At 49.3% G+C, this 21558-nt stretch overlaps 1 protein-coding gene across 2 annotated transcripts in view; it reads right to left on the bottom strand.

The window, feature by feature from the left end:
• TNR (tenascin R) overlaps window positions 1-21558 on the bottom strand; it is an 81270-nt gene that overhangs the window by 16161 nt on the left and 43551 nt on the right. The window contains exons 2-12 of one of the 2 annotated variants that reach the window (XM_074906984.1): window positions 17122-17677; window positions 13819-14295; window positions 13097-13360; window positions 12166-12281; window positions 9510-9660; window positions 6621-6890; window positions 4674-4859; window positions 1764-1853; window positions 1388-1651; window positions 466-732; window positions 235-354 (exon numbers count right to left, since the gene is read on the bottom strand). In XM_074906984.1, the coding sequence (XP_074763085.1) occupies window positions 235-354; window positions 466-732; window positions 1388-1651; window positions 1764-1853; window positions 4674-4859; window positions 6621-6890; window positions 9510-9660; window positions 12166-12281; window positions 13097-13360; window positions 13819-14295; window positions 17122-17617 (2701 nt within the window). In that variant the 5' untranslated portion in view covers window positions 17618-17677. The remainder of the gene's footprint in view (window positions 1-234; window positions 355-465; window positions 733-1387; window positions 1652-1763; window positions 1854-4673; window positions 4860-6620; window positions 6891-9509; window positions 9661-12165; window positions 12282-13096; window positions 13361-13818; window positions 14296-17121; window positions 17678-21558) is intronic. The other variant, XM_074906985.1, reaches the window with a different exon arrangement.

Below are 21558 nucleotides of genomic sequence, written 5' to 3'. Positions count from 1 at the left end.
CACTCCCTGTGCCAAGCTGGCCCTTGGCTGCAGTGGTCCCTTCCCATCCTCATCCTAGACCCTGTCCTCCATCCCCACAGCCTCTTGATTCATCCCAGCTATCGGTGGCTTTTCCCAGGGCACAGCACTGCTGCCTGGGGTGAGGATGACCTGGGTCTCGCTTGTGCCAGTGGGTGGATGGAGGGTTGGCAGCTGTGAGCTCAGGGCATAAACAAGAGTGGTCTGACCCATTACCTTCAGCAGCACGGTAGGATATTCTATAGTGGTCAAAGGCAGCAATGGGAGGGCTCCAGTAGACCATCATGGACTCCTGGGTGATATTGTCCACCCTGAGGTCCTTTGGCGCATCGATCCCTGGTGAGATGGAACAGAAAGCAAAACTATGGTAGGCAGGTCCTCTCCCCATCCTCCTGCCCACGCTCCTGGTGGGGTCCCATGCCCCGCTGGGGTGGGGTCCCATGGTACCTGTTGTGATGGAGGCCACGACAGGCTCAGAGCTGATGGCACCATGCATGGCCACCAGTGACACCAGGTACTTGGTGGATGGCTGCAAGCCCGTCAGGCTGGCATGCCTATGAGTGCCATCAAGTGTGATCTGTTGTGCCTTCTCTTCATCCTTAGGGCTGTAGGTGAGGATGAGGCGGTCTGCTGGTGGGGATGGGTCACTCCATGTGACATTCACACTGGAGGACGTCAGTTGGGAGAAGTGGAGCTGTGTAATGGGCCGAACCCCTGCGAAATGGAGAGGAGAAATGCAACCCCAAGGGTCTGCAGATCCTGGCCTCCACATTGTTCTCAGCACTTGTACAGGAAATAGCCAAGAGAGGTGGCAAAGCTGGAGCTCTGGGCCCTCCATTGATCTGAAACTTTGCTGGGATTGAGGCAGAACCAGGAGGGGAAAAATGGTGTTTGCTCTGCTGCAAACACCCTCCATCCCAGACCCATATGGTGGGTGATGGGGCTGTACCATTATAGATAGTATGTGTGGTCTGGGCTTCTTGACTTCAGGCTTTTCAACCAGAGGTGCTTGTGAGGTCACTGAAGGTTTTGTTTCTCCTTCGTATGGACATACAAGTCACCCTGAACACAGAGGACAGCATGGACTGTCCATTCCCCCAACCATGCCTTGTTCTTACGAGAGCCTCCAGCCAAGCAGGTGTGCTCAGTGCTGCTGGTGAAGGGGACAGTGACTCCCCCACACTGATAGGGCAATCCTCTTCCTGAGGTCAATGGACCTGCTCTTACATGGATGCATTGCCTCCAGCTGTCAACCCCATCATCACCACCTGAAGAGTTTCAGCACTGAGGAAGTGGTGGCTGGCAGACATGCCAAGGTGGGGTGGTGGGGTCTGTGCCCTTGGCCCCATCCCAACTTGTCTTTCTCTACCTGTGAAGGCATCCACAGTGGCCTCCAGACTCTGCTGGCGTCCCCTCTCGGCGATGATGGAGATGGTGTACTCTGTCCCAGGCTCCAGCTCTGAAAGGGTGAGCTGTGACTTGTCCCGAGGCACCGTCACTTCGGAGGCCATCCCTGAGGCAGGGGTGAAGGTGACACGGTAGTGGTCGATGGGACCCGTGGCTTTCGTCCAGGCCAGTGAGATGGACGTCTCTGTGGAGGCTGTCACCAGGAGATCCCGTGGGCTGTCAAGCTCTGTGGGAGAGGGTTGGTGCAGACCTTTGTGCCCATGCATGAACTGTCCCATGGCGACGTCTGAGCCATAGGAACCAGCTGTGCTTGGAGCACTCAGAGGGGCCAAACTCACCAGTTCTGGCATTCATGGTTGCTGGCACACTCTGCTGGCTGTCCATCACGGCTGAAATTCCAATGCCGTACTCTGTCCCTGGCACCAGATCTGCCAGGGGGTGCAAAGGACATGAACAGGCATGAGGACAACACCTGGCTGGGTGGCCTTGAGATGCAAACCCCCACCTCCCATGGCTGGGGACAGGGTGGGACCCTTCTGAGCATCCCTGACATGAGCAGCCCTCCCACAGGTCAGCAGTTCCTCTGTGTGTTGCAGAAGAGCTGAGCCTTTTTAAAAAGCCCAATGGATGCCTTTAGACAGGGAATTTGGATTATTCTAGCTCAGAAATAAGCCATTTTTAAAAGTCGTTGCTGAGGTCTGCTGTAATTGCTGGCATTGAGACAGAAATTGTGTGTGTGTGTGAGCTGAGATGGGAATGATAAAGTAGCTATATTTGTTTCCAAAGCGATTCAACATCAAATATTGTCAGAGAGTTGTCTCGAAGAGAAATTATGCAGAGTAAATTAAATGCACATTAATTAGGAAAGGCACAGTCTTTCTGGGAGCCGAATCAAGCGCTGCTCCTTGGTGTGGATGTATGCTGTGATGCCTCTCTCAAGGGACATGGGTATTGAGTTCATCCAGCTCCTTTCCTGCACATCTCTTGCTGATTGACGTTTTATCTCTGTGGGATATCCCCTGCCTCTGCCTGTCACTTCTGCTTGGATGCTGGTGCCTTTATTCCCCTCCTCCCTGTGTTTCATGATGTTTCTCAGGGGGCTAGAGAAAGCCATAAACCTCCCAGCCCAGCTTCACCCTCCCTTGTCCAGGGGCAGCATCCCCTGAAGCCACTAAAACCTTCCCTGAGAGGCCAGAAAGGAGGAAACCCCCCATCCCCTCCTCCTCTCTAGTCTTGGTGCCAGAGCAGAGAGGGACCCCCTTTGCCCCTGCCCAGTAAGTGTCAGAAGTATCCTGGAAAGGAGGAGAAGAGCCTGGGAGAAAGGGGAAGGAAAAGGAAGAAATGAGTAGGAACATTTAAAATTATGCCTTTTCTCTCCCAGGTCTTTTGGGTAGAGAAAAATTATGGATATTTATGTGCAAATCTTGAATTTGGAGAGAGACATATGGGGCAGGGCAAGGCTTGCTGTATTTTTAAGCTTAAATCTTTGATAAACTCTGCTCAGTGCCATTCCTCACTGCTTTTCCTGCAGGCAGCTGAAGGCAGCTGAAGGAATTGCTGGTTGCTTTCATGCCATGGATCCCACCAGGTCCTGCATGGCTGGAAACCCATCCCAATGGGCTTTGCACCACATGCAACAGGACTTTGGAGGATAGGACTACCACATGTGTAACAGAGCGGTGGGAGAGGCTCATGTGCCATCTACACTATGCTATCCTGGATTTTTTTTTGCCAGCAGAATGGTTTTTAGGTTAGTTTCTGCTATGATTAGATTATTTTTTTTAAATTGTTTGTTTACTGCGTAGTACCCTGGGAACTAGAAGCAGTGCCCTTGGGTGATGATGGAGGCACTATATAAAAATTGCTTACCACTATTGAATTAAACCTCTGCATCTCTGGAACTTGCTCTGGGGGGCGTTTCTTGTATCCCTGCCTGAGTCTGACAGAGAGTTGGCAGCTTTTTTTATTTTTATTGAGAAAAACAAGAGCTTTCAGGCTGCCATGTCCTCTGAGGCAAGCTCAGGCTCTGCCGTGGGTGTTACTGCAGTTTGGACCACTGGGGTAGTATTGCACCTCTGCTCCAGGGACGGGGATTTGGCCTATCTTCAGTGCTCCTTCTCACCTACAAAGGCAGTAATGTCCTAGAGGAAAGCTGGCAGGTGACCAGCGCTTAGTCTCCAATCTCATCCCACTTCTCCATGCATGTCCTCATCATGAATGCAGCAGAAAAGATCCCTAACATTTTTCTTTATTCTGCATGCCACATTTTTCAAGCTAACTGCTCTAATTGCTTTCTTGCCCTCCAGCCTTTCTTGTGACTTGGTGCTGCTGTGCCTGTAACTTCACATTCCACTTTCCCACTGAACTCACTCCTACTGTTCCATATGGCAGAGATCTCTGAACCCTCTTTGGGCTGTGGAGGTCCCAGGAGGGCAAAGAGAGTCAATGTGGAAGAATCTGGTGTCCTGCCATACTGAAGAGTTTCAAGCTCAATGACTGATCTTTTTTGTATATGTGTAAGTTTTTTCTTTGCTAAAAAAAAAAAGAAGCCACTGGAGTTGCAAATCCGGCAGGCAAGCAGTTGTTGAAAAAAAGGAAACCAGATCTTACACAGTGTTTCACTGTGTTGCTGCAAAAGGTGTCTGGGACTTCCCTGGCAGTGGGAGGTGGGTGGTGTTTGTAGTGCCCAGTGGCATCCCCTGTGCTGACCTAAATAATATACTGCTTGAAGGACATGCTCAAAACTAACATCCCTGGATCTGAGTCTGTGTTGTGCCCCGTTTGGAAAAAAAACAATGAACTTGGACAGCCTGGCTTCCCATCACTACCTATGGGGCATAAGCACCTGTAGCTCTTTCCCAGCAAGGAAAAAAGGAAGGGTGAAATAATATTTTCCTCTAGATCAGCCTAAAATTATTCCTCTTCCCATTTCTCACTTTGCTCCTTGCCAGCTCTATTTGGCAGCTGGACAGACCCTTGCTGGAGGTGCATTGCTGAGAGGTGCATCACTTGGAGGTGCATTGTTCATCTCACAGATAAGCAGCACCCAAATCCAGACCCACAGAAGGGAAAATGAGCTTCATCCCAAAGGAAAATCTTTTCTTTGGTAACTAGTAAACTCCAAAACAGCCTCAAATATGTGCCAGCATAAGGGGCAACAGATAATTTGTGCCAATTTGGACTCTCCTTTGTTCTACCTGCTTGAGAGGAGGAGGAGGGGTAAGAAGGGTGTGTGGGTGCACACATACCTGCGAGGGTGGCCCGGGTGGTGGGACCAGTGTCGCGTGGCACCAGGACTTCGTGGTAGTGTTCCCCAGCCAGGGTGCTGTAGACCACCCTGTAGCTGTGCGCCTCAGCCTCACTGTTGTCCCAGGCGAGCTCGAGGCTGGCAGGTGTCCGTGAACCCACCCGCAGGTTCTTGGGGGCATCGATCTCTGCGCAACACAAGGGAGAGAGGCACAGTCTCACTGTCGGGCACCAGGAACACACCCTGTAGCCTTGGCACAGCTAAACAGCAGTTGAGGTGTACCCGGGTGTGATGTCATGTGTGGTCCCTCCTCGCTGGGGCATGTCCCTTCAGAAAGGGCTGGGGCATCTGCTCTTACCTCCTGCTCAGCAGAGACTGGTAGATACCACCCATGAGACTGGCGCAAGTGCTGGAGCATTCACAGCATCCTTCAGTCACTTTGGGAGCTAATTGCATGTTATTTGAAAAAGAAAAGTATTTTCCTCCTATATTAGATGTAAGGGAAACTGAGGCGGTGTGCCTAAGAGAAAAAGGGCTCTGTAGCAGTGATGCATTATCCTGAACTGCTCTTAGAAGAACCTTGAGCATCTTTACAGGCTCATTCATGCTCAGACGTTGCCCGAAGGGTTTGTTTGTTAGTGCTGCTGAGGCTGTGCACCAGATCTGCTCTGGTTTGCACAATAAACCTCTCCAGCGAGCGATGGGTTGGTGCTGGGCAGGGAGTGGGCGCCAGCAGATGTGGGATAATTACTGCTTCTTGATGGATCTGTGTTTAGGTGGGGATTTTTTATGTTGCCTTTCAGAAATAAAGCAAGGAAGGCTAACGCAGCAAATCAGTCAGGGTGAACATCTCGTCCAAAATATTTATCTATAGAGATATATACACACACAATTCACACACCGCAGTTATTATAGCAGAAGCCTAGTATCCGCCAGTAACGTACATGACAAGTAATTTATATACCATAAACCAGCACTGAAATACATGCTCTACCTCCTCCTTTATGGCACAGTAAATTAAACCTGTTAGCTATCTGCAGGCTTAACATTAATTAAAGTTTTACCAACCAGTTAGGGTTTTCAGAGAAGATATAAAATAAGATAACCATGTTTCTGACTGGACTGCATTCAGCCACTTTGACTGCTGATTCCTCAGGCAAGGCATCTCAACGCTGAATGGGAGCAAGTATCGCCTTGAATTCAGACCTGTGCTTGCTGTTTTGGTGCTTTTGAGAATTGCATGTTGATCTACAGGTGCTATTAAGGGCATAAACTGCTGGGTTTTAAAGTTTTAGCTGTGTCTGAATGAGCACCTCTGCTGGTGAGGACATGTGTCCCAGGCAGCAGCAGGTTCAGCCTTGATGCTGCAGCAGGACGTGGCCAAGGTGGGTTTTGCTCAGGGGTTGTCATCTAAATGCAGGTTTTTGAGTCACCTGCCTGGTTGCTGGCATCTGGGATCACCTGGGCTGCCCTGGGGACCATGCGAGCATCCCTGTGGGGCACAGGGCATGAAGAAGACCTGTTGTACTGGAGGTCTGGAGACTGAAGAGAAATGTAGTCACTAGTGGAGACTTCAGAGGGTGGTTTTAGGATTCGTGTTTTAGGGTGAGCTGAATCATTTGCTCTGCCTTGCTCTGCATCAGGATTGTGATGGGATGTGGGGCATCTGCATTCAGGCATCTCCATTCAGACCTCAGTCTTAACCATCATGTTTTCATTGTGCTGATTCCTCCCAGTAAACCAGATTAAACCCCAGCTCACTCCTGCTGGGGAAAAAACAGGTACCACCAAATCCCAGATACAAAACCCGCTTGATTCGGCTCCAGATGTGCAAAACCCCATGCTCATTGAAAGAGAGCCCATCTGCAGATTGCAGCAAGCCATCTGCCCATGCTTGCTGGAGGCTTAAAAATTCATGCTAGTTCTCCCAGCAAAGCCATCTAGCTACCTGTGGTGAACTGGGCGAGGGCTGGCCGGCTCTCGTTGTCACCCCGGAGGGCACTGACGGAAAGGTGGTAGCAGGCGCCAGGGCGCAGGGCCTGCAGGGAGTACTGGCTGAGGGGGGGTTGCAGGCGGAAGGTTGTCCTCCCGCCCTCCCCGTCCGCCAGCCCGTACTTCAGCAGGATGGCGTCCACTTTGGCACGTGGCGGCGTCCACTCCACGAAGGCCACTGTGTCAGAGACGTCCCGCACCAGGATCTGCGTTGGGCCATCGATGACTGCGGAGGAGGGGGGGAAACAGGCACCTGTTATTTTGGGAGAGTTGGATGGGGAAACGTGGCAGCTTTGGGGACACCAAACTTCAGAGATGCTTCAACCCGACCTCCAGAGTGTCTTGAATTAGCAGCTGGGGACAAGGCAGAGAGGTGACATAGGCAAGAGACATGACCCCCTGCCCCAAGGTACTCAGAGCATTTGGTCCTGGTGGGTTCCCAGTCCCTTGTCCGAGTCTTCTGACTCTTTCCTGAACCCTCTCTCCTTCACCAATGTCTATCCCAAGCAGTGGACACCAGAGCAGGACCCAGTAGCTCTCCCATTGATGCCCATTACAGATATAATACAACTCATGCCCTTCTCTCGAGCTGCTTATGGGCAACAATTCCTCCCTGGCTTTTTCAGGTGGCATCTCCCAGGATAAAACCTCCTGTATCTAACTGTGTTCTACTTTCTTTGCTCCTAGATAACTACTCATACTTCACAATGCTTTGAAAAACATATAGTTTTCCTTTGTGCCCAGCTCTTCGAGCCATTCAAACTGCTTTTATTGATGCTCTCCTCCCATTCAATTTACTCTTTTCCAAGCCTTTCCATCACTGGCAAAATTTATCAGCAATGATATTATGTCATTTGAAAGGCGTTGACAATGTGTTAAATAACGTGGGGCCAAGGACTGATCCAAGCATTGAGAACTGAGGAACATGTTCCTGCTTTGGTGCCAGCTCCTTGTTTGTCGTTAAGCTGCAGGATCAGCTCGTAAAGCTGTTGATGTCATATCAGTGGGAAGAGAGGAGAAAATACAACTGCTCTGGCGAGTCTTCATAACTAGCTCGGTGTGCAACTATGATGGGTGTCCACCAAACCCTCTCAGATAAAGGCATTTTAGCTAAATTCATACGAGAGATCTACTGGGAGACCATTTGGGACATTTCTGCTTTATTTTGCAGAGAATTGGACCCTTCCCTCCTCCACATCTCCCAACACCTGACCTCTGGAAATCATGGGCTCAAGCCTGGGTGATAGATGTTTTGAGTCCAGCAGGACCTAACCAGTGCACAGATGGATGGACAGGCTAAGCCTGGCTGTCAGTCCTGTGCCGTGGCAGAACTGATGCATGGAGCTTGCTGGACAGCCCGTTTTATCACTCACATGATCACAAGGTGGGTGAAAAAACCCACGCTGGTTCTGTAATTCAGCCTATACTGCACGCAAGTACATCTAATATACCGTATGTATTAGAAAATGACACTGAATAATAAGGATGTGCTGAATGCTTCACCCCAGGGTGGGAAGTTCTGTAGGACATATGTGTGGGCAGGTACCAGGGAGAGTTAGAAAAAGGCATGTGAGGGTATTGGGAGCAGTGGGGTGAGGAGAAGGGAGGACAGCTGAGAAGCATGGTGTCTGGGTAGGAGCTGGGTGTTCAGCTTGGCCAGGACCGGGTCATGCTCATCCAAACCCCGAATCTCCAACTACCTTATGTTGTCCAGTCATCCAGGGAATGCTGGGAAGCATCAAGTTCTACTTAGCTGTGCAACATGAAATCACACTTTTGCTGCTCGATCCCAGCACAAGATGTTGAGGCAGAACAAGCATGATGGGGGCAAAGCTATGGGGGTGCTGCAGAGGAAGTCAGACACACCAGCATGGTGTCACCTTCACAGAGCAGAGCTTGGAGCTCACCACCCCATCTGTGTTCCCTTGCAAAGGTCAGCCACGGAGTTTGAAGTACCAGTCTCTATTTATTGCTGACTTCCAAGGGAAAGGAAGATTTGGACTTGACCAGGAGATGTCTCTGTTAAGCCATTTCAAGCTGAGCATGGAGGCAAGGCGAGAGGACAGGACTGTGCTGAAGAAGCTCAGATCTGCAGCAAGCTGCTGTTGGTGGAGGGACCCTCCCTTTGTTCTCATCGTTGCCTCACATTAGCAGCCTGGAGAGAGCATCACCTCATTATAACCCTCCAGCAGCTATTTAAATGCTGTTTCCGTTTGCAACAGCTTGGACGGAGGTAGATGTCTGCCTGACTGCCAAGGCAGACTGCAGCAGATCTGATGTGGAGAGCCTCTTCTCCCCAGTAAGCTCTGCCCATCGCCACATCTCCTTCAGCAAGGAGAAGACCCACTTGAATTTCCTCTAGTCTATGGGAGGGATCAGTGACCAGCCAAATAAACTGGTTAGGAAGGGACGTGCTGTTGCTCCTGGTTCCCTGCCCTGCTGCCTGAAATGGTGGGAGTAGAGGGCATTTAGTGGCACAAAAGCAGGTGGGAGTTTTAATCTGTTATATATGAATAGGCAATACATTTATAGAGAAGTTTCTTGGGGGCATCCAGCCTCCAAAATGCGAGATTAGCGAAGAGGAGGAATTTATCCAGCTGTATAATAAAAATGGACCTGAGCCTTTGCTCCCAACTCCATTAACCTTGCCACAGTTTCTATGCTTGCAACAATTCTGAAGGGAGAATGAAGAAGCTGTTGCTGCAATGCACTTGCAGCTTGGGCAGTTAGTTGGTGCTAGTTTTATTCCTGCCCATGCAGTGCCAGGCTGCTCTTGCTGATGGGACCTTATTTTGATGACCAAATCCTGGGCACTGTTGTGCTGCCTGTGGTTGGGCTCACTCACGGGTTGAGACGCTGTCGGAGGTGGGAGGGCTCCTGGCTTGTTCCTTCAGGGCCACCACGGTGACAGTGTACTCTTCCCCAGGCTTCAGCCCAGTCTGGTTGAAGGTGGTGACGGTGCTGGGGAGCTGGGCGATCACACCTCCCTCATTATTCTGCCAGGGAGCAGAAATAAGTGTTAAAAAAACCAAAAAGGTGTTTTGGGAGGTGCCCCCCATGTTGCATCCTTCCATGCCCAGCCCTGCATCCCCAAATCTCATCCTTGCCCTGGCACATCCAACCATGCAGAAACCCAGGGTGAAGTCACCTACTGAGCATGGAGCACCCATGTTGTTGGGCTAAGAAATCCTCCCTCATCAATTCTCATCCCCTCCCTCCCCCCTCCCCCAACTTCTGTATTTTGCCATCTGAGTGTCTGCTGTTCTCCAGAAGAGAAAAGAGAATCAAACCAAAGCCTGGGATGGACTCCTTTTCCCTGCTACTCAGGTGCCAGGAGCCTTCTGTTGTTCATATATAGGTATGAAACTGTAAGATCTTTATTTTGCCATCCCCTGCTTTTTAAGTATCTTTATTAAACTCATTATACATTGCAGTTTTGCTCTGAAAAACTGTAAGGCTTTAAGCAACTGCAAATGTCACCTTTCCTGCCAGTGTTTGGACAAAGGATCTTTTCTTGCTGCTGTCTTCACTAATAACACGCTAAACAAATCTTTGCACATAGCTCTCAATTCATATTAATCTCTTTTCTCATTAAACAGGAAATCTTCCATTTTAGCCATAAATTGCCATCTTACCTTTCCTAATTTTTTTTTTCCAAATCTGTCTTCTCTTCATCTTTCCCCCCTCCCCATCTCCAGTGCACATAGCAGGTGGGCAATACCTGCCTGACCTGTCTTTGGGGGGGGTGAGAGCATCGTGGGGACCATGGAAGGAGGATTGCTCTGTGAGAGGGTGCAAGAATCTTTATGGGGATGCTGAGGACCAAATTAGCATCCTCTCACCCAGTTTTCATGAGGACCGAGAGAGCTTGATTTTGCTTGTAGAAGTTATTTGTGATGCTGCAGTTATAACTCTGTTGTTTTTAGTCTCTGGGACCAGGTTTTGGTTTTATTTGGGGTGTGGCAATGGTTTAGTGTTTGCTCAAGCAAACGTTGCTTCCATGCAGCGAAGGAGACAGCACCCTCTGCCTTATTTTAGGAGAAAAGCTGATGATGGAGACGAGAGAGTCCAATTTCAACAGCCAACGAGCAGGATCACAACTGTGCCTTTACAGCCTGACCGATAGATCCAAGAACTTCAAAGCCCAGTCAGCTATATCCCTTCCCCACCCTAAAAATCTGCATCGAGGAACAGTTGTCCTTTTGCACCTTATCTCTTCCTTTAAATCCTGAAATGTTTCCATTTGGTTTTGAGTTTGAAGCTTAAAAATGGATAGGAGGAACTGATGGTTTGTATTTTTGGGCTGTCTTGAGAAAAACTCATCACTGAATTGATGACCCTGTGAGAAGTTTGCTTCTATCCCAGCGATTCCTCACCCTAAAATGGATATATCTCCATTTATCTGCTTCAAAGGGATGCTGTTGAGCTTGATTCCCGAGTATCAGTGAAATGTTTGAAAGATAGCTATTTTTTTTGCTACCAAAAGCTCTTCCCTGATTCTGCCTTATTGTTTTGGCTTTTATTCTGACAGTGATGAAAATTATTCCAGGGTTGACATCTGCAGTACCTGAACTTTGACTTCTGACACAATTTGCATGTGGATGTACCCAAAATTGCACCCAGATCCTTCTAGCCTTTTTAGAAATTAGGGAATGAGCAATCAGGCCCTTGCTTCATGCTGTATAATGATACTTTACAGAGAAGTTAAAACTTAGGGGCCAAATTCTGCAGTTTTCCACTGCCCAGAGCTGCATTTGGCTCCAGCAAGGGTTTTGTACAAGTGAAAACATCATAATTGAGCCCTTAATCAGCATTTCTTTTACTGCTGGGGCTTGAATGCTCTTGTAAAGAGGCTCCATATACAATTGAAGCTATACTTATGGCTAAATGGTGTTGAAATTATGAATATAGATGAAATACTTGATGTACAATTTTTGTTGCCATGCATAGCAAATATGAGATATTTAGGGCAATATTTTCATCCTTTCATCTTTTCTGGCACAATTTCTACCTGTTCATCACTGTGATTAAAATTCCATGGCAGGAATTAGCTGTGCCTGTGACTTGAGGATGATGTCTGAGAGACGGTGGCTGCTCAGTTTGATCCAGGCTGCTTTGGGTAGCTTATCGTGCAGAGAACAGGGATGAGGAAGAGGAGGAGGGAGAAGGGTCATGGTAAATGAGATGGAAGGGAAATGAGGTGATGACAGCAAGAGGCAGTGAGTCTGGAAGGGTTATTTATTTATATGCTTGTCTCTTGATTTTATTGGGGAATTTCTTCGAGGACATGTATGTCTTGACACCAAAGACTACTGGGGAAATGCAAGCTGGCACCTGAAGGTTGAGGTGTTTGGGGTTGTCTGATGTGAAGCACACAACTTACAAACAGAGGTTCATTTTTTTGGTGGTGGGGTAATTGGAAACTGATTTAGGATCCTCTCTCTAGATGCTTTTAGGATGACCAGGTGTACCTCGTGATGCTATGTGTGCGGTGGCAGTACCTTGGGGATGAAGCTGATCTCCCAGCCGTCGAAGGGAAAAGAGAAGGGCTCCCACTGCACCTCCACCGTCGTCTCTGTGATGGTCTTGAACTTCAGCCCCTGTGGTGTGGCAAGGTCTGGAAGGGAGCGGGGGGTTGTGAGCAGAGTGGGACGGGAGTGTGGGTTCTGCCAGTCCCCACCCTGCTCCCTGTGGCTATTTTGTTATCTGGGCAATGAAAATGGGGAACCTTTTGGTAGCTGTTAGCAGAGATCCGTTGTCCCCACTTCAGGTGGGTTGGACGGAGAAGAGGGAAATGCCTGTACTGCTGGACACCAAAGGATCCCATTGCATTATTGTGTGAACAGAGTGAGTGATGGGGTTGCAAAAGGGGTGTCTGGATAGTTTATGTTTTCTCCCTGCCCTCTATATTTTTAGTTTCTGAGGATTCTTCCTGGAGGATGCCATTACAGCCTGATACCCCCATTTCCTCTGTGCATCACAGTCCTGGTCAGGACTACATATCTCCTGATGCACAGCAGCATCCCCTCTTGCTGCGCTATTACCCATGTCATGGGGATTCATCATGGGGAACCCGTCCAGGAGTGGGAGGAGAACCTGTGACTTCTGTGATGCATCACAATATTTTCTGTGAGGAAAAATGTATAATAATTTGGGCCATATTCTGGGGGCTTTAATCAAACACTGAAAGTTTCTTTGATTTTTAGTCATTTGCATTTTCATCCAGACTGAGTCTTTCTGCAGAGAGTGGACACATATCCCACTTTCCTTTCCTGTATCCCCATAAATAGGGATAAACACATCCCCTTTTTTTTTTTTTTTTTAAGGCTCAAGTTTCTGCTATTGGAAGATTTTTTATGGAAAATTTGAGCCAGCTTGAATATCACCTCGGGTTATCTGGGTACCAAGCAACAACTGCAGTAGGATACTTACTGGTCATCACCTTGGAGGTAACAGGGATGCTCAAAACGTCGCTGATGACCGCATAGATGCTAACATTGTAGGCAACACCTGGTTCCAGCTCCATGATGGTGATACTGCTCCACCCCCCAGGCACTCGCTGCTGGAGCTGGGTGCCTGCCAGCCCTGCCGGCTGGTACGAGACGATGTATTCGGTGGCTGCCCCAGGGCTGTCCCATGTCAGCTGGATGGAGCTGTCACTGATCCCTGTCACTCGCAGGTTTTCAGGAGGAGCCACTGATAGGAAGGGCAGAGGTAAGGAGAGCGTCAGGGTGTGCATGGCTTATCCTCCCACCTGGCCGTGGGGAAGGGTGCGTGGTTCTGCTGGGGGGACACGGGCATTGACTTTGGGCTGGGGGTTATGTGCTGTCTGTGGCTGCATTAACTGCTACAGCAAGTCAAAGGCTGAGGAGAACTAACTTCAGCTGCTGGTGCAGCAAGGGTTCGCCACTGATATTGGAGTGAATCTCATTGGCTTTTTCCTCACCTCCAAAACTTTTGCCTGTGGCATCTTTGGGGACAGGGACAAGAGGGAGGCAGTCAAACTGCAGGGCCTGAGCAGGACCTATGTGACATGATCTGCCAGCTATGTGTTTCTCCCAGGATTTATGGTACACTTTGAAACCCTTTATGGGCACCTTGAAACCCTTGCTCATACATTAGGGTCTGGCTGTCCCCACACATGCCCGCACTACCTGATGAGCAGTCCTGCCCTTCGTAGCCTTCCTCGCAGATGCAGAGGCCATCCCGGCAGACCCCACGGCCACTGCAGGCATTGGGGCAGTGCAGCCACCCGCAGTCCTCCCCAGCGTAGCCCTCCTGGCAGACGCACGTGCCGTTGATGCAATGGCCCTTCCCTGAGCAGTCGCGGGGGCACCGCAGCTGGGAGCAATCCTCCCCGGTGAAACCTTCCTCACAGATGCACTCGCCGTCCACGCAGAGCCCACGGGAGCCGCAGCCAGCAGGGCAGCGGAGCTGCGAGCAGTCCTCGCCCCCGTAGTCGTTATCGCAGATGCACTGGCCCTCCAGACAGATGCCTCGGCTGGAGCAGCCCCGGGGGCAGCGGGGCTCAGAGCAGTTGCTGCCCGCCCAGCCCTCCATGCACACGCAGCTGCACGACTCCAGGCTGAAGTTCCCGTGACCACTGCACTGCGGGGTGTAATCCAGCTGCCCTGCAAGGATGCAGGACCAAGGGTCAGAGTCCACCAAGTGGGAGGTGGGAAAAGGTCAGCACTGGTCACAGGTCAGCCTGTTGATGGGCTATGGGGAAGGGGAGCAAGATGTGGGGCAAGCAGGGGATGGTCCTCCCTCTGGTTGAGCATGCCCAGCTCTGAGGAGCTGGTGCCTTTAGGGCTGTCAGGGGCAGAATTGGTGGTATGGGCTCATGGAGGGGTTTGGATGGGTCTCCAGGAGTTTGTCTGTCCCCTCGGGAGCACTGGCCTCCATAGCTATGGGTATCATCAGCCTTGTTGGGGTGCAAGTACTCCCTTTGGTTTCTCTTCAGTTCAACATTCAGTCAATGGGAACCTCCCTAGACCTCTAACTGGGAAAAGGCTTCTCTGGCCAAGCCTTCAGCACCAGCCATGACTCCTGTTGTCTCCTCTCCACCTGCTGTTCCTTTTTACAGGTAAGAGATCCTGGCATGCTCACTCTCTTTCCTACAAGAAGCAGGTATGTACCCAAAACCATCATCTTCATCCCTATCATGGTGTGCCCAATTAAGATGGAACCATTGGCTTTGCACAAAGTATCGGGGGTTTGGGTATGATGGCGTTGTGGGAAAGTGGGGAAAGCACATGGCTGCAGTGGCCACCACCTCTCATGTCCCCTCTTTACCTGGCAGCCTTGCACAGGACTCTGGGGCAAGGAGGGATATGGGGATGAAGGCACCAGTCACTCTGACATTGCCAACACCTCCCCTGTTTTGCCCTGTAACATGGACCTGTTGCTCCAGCTTAGGGTTTAACACAGCCAGGCTAATATTTCTGCTTTTCTTCCTTGTGTGATCTGAGGAAGAACAGAAACCGCTCCGTGCTTCCCCTGACCCTTGAGAAACCTCTGCACCACAACGACCCTAAGTTGCAGGACTTTTTGTCTCCTGAGTTTTCCATCCTAGCTGAGCTATTTGATCAGCTCTTCCTATGGGGGTTGCGGCAGACCCTCATGTAAAAGGGGTTCAGTTACAAGCTGTGCCAGACAGACAAGTTTGGATTACTTTGCAGGATGCTTCCCATCTGAACTGTGAATACTGGGAATGACGATCAGGATCACTTAGATTTCATTCTCTAGTTAAGTTATCAAAAGAGGAGAGAGGATGCTTGTAAGTGTGCTGGAAGAGAATGGCTTTCCTTGGGGAAATGCCTTGGGCGGTGGGGTAGACATCCTGATCTCCTTTGCTGTGCAGTGAATTGAAAGGAACTCTGGTAAAAATAAATGAAATTACTCCAGCTTTAGCTCAGTGCATCTGCAATCAGAGTGGAGACTCCATGAAGCGATAAATGTTTAATGGGACTGTCTGTGTATGTTGCAAGTAACCCAAATAGGCCCATCAGAGTTTCAAATTAATTCCTTTAAAACATATTTTTCCCATTGCATTCCCTACCTGGTATTAACCCTTGCTTTGCATGCACCAGTGGTATGTATGTGTATTTTCCATTTTGTCTTAATTATTAACGTAGTTGATGACTGTTTCATTGCAGGGGGATGTGGACTGAGCCTGTGGCTGGAAATGCACTGACTTCCACTGGCTGCATGGGAGATGTCAGCCTGAGCCACCCTGCTGCATGTGCCATCCTGGTTTCTCCCTCCCCGACCCACACACCCTTAGTCCAACCCTGTTGACCTGAGTGTACGTTGCAGTCGTTTCACTTTAATGTGTCCCACACATCAAGGAGTTGGGGTACCACTGAGAAATCACACTAATAGCTGCAAAACTCAAAAAAAAGGAAGGGGCCATTGGGGGAAAATGGGTTGCTTTTAATTTTAATTTTAATTCCTTCCTGTTGTTGTTCTTGGCCTGAAAAAAAGTTTTCTGCTGGAAATATGCCTTGCGTGGCTCTCCTCACTTGGTGGCTTTTTCCTGTGAGGAGATCTGGTGCAATAGAGCCCCAGGCATGGCTGGGATGCACAAGGATGCCCTTCAAGACATCCCCCCTTACTGACTTCCCTGAGACATAAGGAAAATCATCAGTATCTTGGCTCCTGCGCTTTTGAAATGCAGCCTCTAGCCCAAACCTTTCCTAACCCATCTAATTTCAACTGCATTCTACTTCCCTGGCACTGAGGAATGGCTGGAGTAACATGAGGGGCTGTTTTTGATGGGGTAACCCTAATGGGGTCTCTTAGAGGGCTTCACAAACCAGAACTATTTCTATTCAGCTGAAGCATCCTGTTGATGGATTTGTGCCTTTGTTATATGTTTTGCTTTCATCCTTCACAGTAACAGAAGTTATTCCCTGGGTTTTTTGGGTTGTGTTTTTGTTTGCTTGTTTGTTTGTTTGTTTTTAAAAAACCCCCTCATCTTTTCATATGCATTTCACCCTCCTACAGACAAGATAAAGGGGTTTATTGCCAGCTCCTGCAGTCATGTCTTCAGCTCAGGGACAACTTAGGAGATCAGCAGCTACATGTCTCCTCCCTGTCCCATGAACACGGGCAGATATCTAACAGCATTGCAAGGACTTCAGGGTTGGGAGATCACCCTGCTCACCCCTCACCAGCAGTAATTTTATCTGTAATGGGGCTTCAGCTCTAGCTGTTACAGGGTTTCTGCAGCGAGTGGGGTATAGGGACTCAAGCAACCAAATCCCTCCTGGGGGTTTTCCTGCCTTGGAGGACCTAAGCCAAGTTTTTCCCCTAAAGCTACAGCCACATCATGGGTGAACATAGGTTTTCCTCTGTCACCACTCTGAGTGGCATCACTGGTTTTGCATTTATTTCTCTTGCCTTTTGCTTGAGCCCTCAGTCCCCAGCAAGAGCTAACAGGATGGCATTACTACCTGTGGCTGCATTTTCTTGGCAGCAATTGGAGTTGCATTGGTCCCGGAGCATGGAGACCTCCCTCTCCAGCATCTCAATCCTGCTCAGCAGCTCCTGCAGGGACGGGAGGGAAGTGGAGCACTTGCAGGCCTGCTTGGGCAAGTTTATCCTGTGGGTGAAGGTGACCTGGTTCTCGCTGTCGGAGGTCTGCTCTGCGTACTCTGCCAGACGGTCGTCTTCTGAACTCACCTCCTCAGCTGAAGACTTGAACACAGATGAGCAGCAGCTGTCCAGGGGGATGTTGATGTTATAGATGTGGTGAAAGACCACGGGCTGCTCTTTGATAGGTGGGCTGCAGTTGGCAAGGCCACCCTCCTCATCCACTACTGGCCTCTCAGCTGGCTCTGTTGTCACCTCCAGATGACACTCAAAAGGCTTGAGAACAGTGCCCAGCAGAAGCAAGTTGAAGCTGATGAGCACGTTCCTCAGGACTGGGTTTTCACTGTCAGTCCCCATTTTCTTGGGAGAAGAAATAACCTTCTAAGCCAGCCTTGGTCAGCCAAGTGCGGGGAGGACCTGGGGACATCGAAGAAAAAGAGCATAATGGTTGTTACTCCTGAAACTGTGCTCAGTGCTGAGGGTCAAGTCTTTCTGGGCAAAATCATCCAGAAGATGTGGGGCCAACTCAACCTGCACACAGTCCTGCCAGCTTTGGTGGAGCCTTAATCAACCCTGAGTGGAGCCTATGGCTGGTGGGCAGACATTGCCATAGCCCTTGAACAGTGACAGAGGAATATTCTTGATGCTATTTTTTTTTTTTTAAGGAAACAGTTAATCTGGTACTAACAAAGCACCAAATACTGATGTTTTCACCAGAAACACCCTGTATGGGATATGCTTTCAGTGCCACATCAGAATGGCATATAGGGTTCAAAGGGTTAACACGTGGGTGATGGTGATGCATCTCTGCACTCTCATTTGGTTTTCTCCCATGCCCCAGGAGCTGCGCCCAGGGTTGCTAAGCTTCCTCCAGTAGCTATAGGAACGGCAGCCTTGATGTTAAACACCATTAAATTACACCACACAGGCTCCAGCTTGTTCAGGTTGACGGTCTGAGCAGAAAAATCTCTCCCATTAAAGTGGCCTCACCCCCTGCCTGTGCTCTGGATTACAGGTTAACCTTGCCTTGATTTGGAACAACACTTCTTGTTCCAGTATTGATCGTGAGCCCCTGGGTGGTAATCCAGCCTCCAAGGGTCACATTTATCTCCAGCCTGAAATCACCAGTGCCAGCCCAGTTGTGCTCAGGATGGATTCAGCCCCATTACTCTTGTTGGGACTCTTGTCTGCTGACCAATGCTTAACTCCAACTGATTTGCCATGAGGAATTGCCACGTGGTCCATCAGCGGCTAGCACTAACAGGCAGGCGAGGCTGTGTCTGCAATGTCATTGCACCCAAAGATACTGTATGCCTTGTGTTTTCTTTGCAGAAGGTAGTTTACATGCAGGTGGAGTGGGATTGCTAGATTGTGGCTGCTCAGAGGGCACATTGTGCTGTGGTTAGAGGCTCTCAGTGGAGTCCTCGCACTGCTTCAGTGTCAGGACAGCTAATTAGAGATTTCCAGCTAATAGCTGCCAATACTCGATTGGATTTCTTGCAGTATTTTAAGAAGGAATATAAATTGCTGTGTTTGTGGCTCCCTACCTATGTTGGGTTTGTAGGACCTGAACTGATGAACATTGGAGATGTGCTCTGTGGTTCTTTCTGTACCAGCAGTGCAACAGATGCAGCAAGTACATTACATCTTGTCAGCAGGCTCTTTGCACTGCTGGTAAAAAGATGCAAAGAGTCGAGAACCTCCTTGCTGCATCACCAGAAACTTTACTAAGCCTCAAGAATTTGTGGGGTTTAGGTATTCAAAGGTATTATTCATGGCTCTTGAATTGTCCAGCCTTAATTAATAATTAACTTTAATAACTCAATATTTAGTAACATTAACAACTCTGTATTTAGACTCTAAGAGGGCTTAGCCATTCATACAGGTTTGAAGACTATGAATAAGCACATGGGACTACACGGGTTAATAAGAATTTAAAACCACCAAACACTGGTGTAAACCATTTGGGTGGGACCTGCCTTGAAGGGCCACTATGTGGAGAGGTGCAAATTGCCACATCTGCCAGATACAACATGATCCTCTTCTGAGACAGTTGGTGGCAAAAGGAGGTAAGACGTCAACCTGGTCTGATTCAGCTGCCTGTTGCAGTAGCTCTCATACCAGTTCCTATAACTGGGAAATGGAGATGCAAAGGAGTGGCAGCTTGAGCCTTTCAACAAGCCACTTAAAGCCAAATCTCCCAAATGCAGATCCCATAGGGTCTGGGCTTGGGGTTTCACAATTTATCCACCCTAGAGCGTGCTGGCCATGGTGAGCATGAAGTGTAGGGCAGTGGGGGATGATATCCTGATGGCTTTTGGTGGATACTTCCAACTTAGGTGGGGTTTTCTCCAAGACATGGCAGCAGGGTGCAATACTCCAGTGGTTTAATTTTGGGTTTTTTTGAGGGGTGTGGGAGAGGCTGGTGGCACGATGCTCAGCTGTAGATTACAGCTGAGCCTTGCTCGGGCTCTTCACTGCATCTGACTTTGCTAGTATCTGTCAGTGCCATAATCTTGAGCAATTGCTCTCCTTTACTTCTAATGACTCTCCTGCTCTGGAGCACCTCTTCAGCTCCCTGGGGAATGGCCATGCCTCCCTGCTTCCCCTGCTGCTGAATGAAAATATTTGTTTACTAGTTTTTCTCCTACAATACGATGCTACTCCAGAAAATATTACTATTCAGCCACCTCACAGCATCCGCAGAATTATCTGCAATGTTTCTGCTGCACTTTTCTTCTCGGTGCCCTGCTTAATGCCTGCTTCTCATGATCAGGTACCTGGGACTCCTTTGGTAAGCTCTCTTTTTTTTTCCTGGTTTTAGGAAAAGCAAGAAAAATGGAAATAACTCCATGGTGGGGTGGTGTCCTCCTTCCCTTTGATTCCCATGGTGGTTCTGGCCATGCTTGCAGAAGACAGAAAGAAGGAGGTCACCAGAGATTACAATGGGAGGGAGTGAGAGGGGTGGGATTGATGTTCTATAAGTGACGATTTGGGGCTGCACTCTCAGATCCTGACGGCTGCCAAATCCTTTGCCTTCTGAGCTCCCCAGCAGCTCCTGGGTGGTCCTTACTGACCCATGGAGACACTTCTTGTCCCTATGTAATGGGGCAGCTGTGACAGGAGAAGGCACAGGGACAAATTAGTGCCAGTTGCCTTTGACTGACTTGTTGGCATTTGAGGCTAACTACCCATTCCCTGGCCTCTTGCTCAGCTTTTTTGTGTGTGCTCAGAGTGGAAGTAATTGTGGCTATGAGCCAGCTGTGTAGAGCTGGGCAGGAGCTCCAAAGAAAGCCTTCTTGCAGGATTACAGGAGCAGCTTAGACATGGGGAAATGATATCCTACCCCTCCCCACTCGTCACATCCAGTCTGGCTCAATAGAGATGCCAGAGTCTGTTTGTGTTCACAACTGGAGCTGAGGGATGGTGGGAGAAGGGCTCCAGGTGGATGTGGAAATGAAAGAGCGGGAGATGGGTTGGTGGATAAAGTGGGGTGAGTAGATGCACGGTGGAGATTTCTTGCTAATGAGAGCGAGCAGGTTGGGTAGTTAATGACTCTCTGAGCCACAGACTGAAAGCCATTCATTTGCTGGTAGAAACTGCCAGTCATATTGATCTGAATCTCTTTATCAGCATATTAATCCCAGCAGACACCAGCGCGATGCTGCCCAGCTCTTGTTTCTGAGTGGCAAGTCACAGCATCCCCCTCCAGCCCCTCACAACGCAGTGGCCTTGGGCAGGGGCTGATGATGTAGGGGTGGTGGCATCCCTGTGGCATGATTGTAAGGGAGCTTTATCTTTCTTCTTATTATTAGAAACAAGATCACTGAAGGAAAAAAAAGAAAGAAAAAGTAATCCTGCATTCATTAGGTGCTGGGTCAGGCTTAATGCCACTAGCTGGGCTCTTTGCTGTGAAATGGTGAAAAGTCACCCCCATCTGGGCTGTCCCTGGCTCAAACCAGGCTGAATCAATGGGGTTCTGCAGGACAGAAGGATGCTCCTTGGTGTCTTCCAACCCACAGCAGACTATTTGAGCCATACATCCGTATTTATCCTGAACTTCTTCCTGGAGGCTTTGGTTGACAGCTCTGAAGCCCTGCCAAATCTGTGGATGTATTAATTCCCAAGGTCTGTCATCTCCGTTCCTTATCTGGTTCTGCTTTGTCTCCTGTTCCTCCTGTCAATGATTTGCTTTTCCCTAAAGGACCCCATCACCGTGAGCTCAGCTGGGGTGGGTTAGTGCAGAGATTTGGCTGGCAGAGCTCCGGGGCTGCATGCATGGTCTGACAGCTCGAGTC

The sequence above is a fragment of the Athene noctua genome, chromosome 5 (assembly GCF_965140245.1).
Source record: "Athene noctua chromosome 5, bAthNoc1.hap1.1, whole genome shotgun sequence".
NCBI lineage: Eukaryota > Metazoa > Chordata > Aves > Strigiformes > Strigidae > Athene > Athene noctua.
Note: the sequence above shows the minus strand (reverse complement) of the source record. Positions and strands in the feature narration are given on the sequence as shown.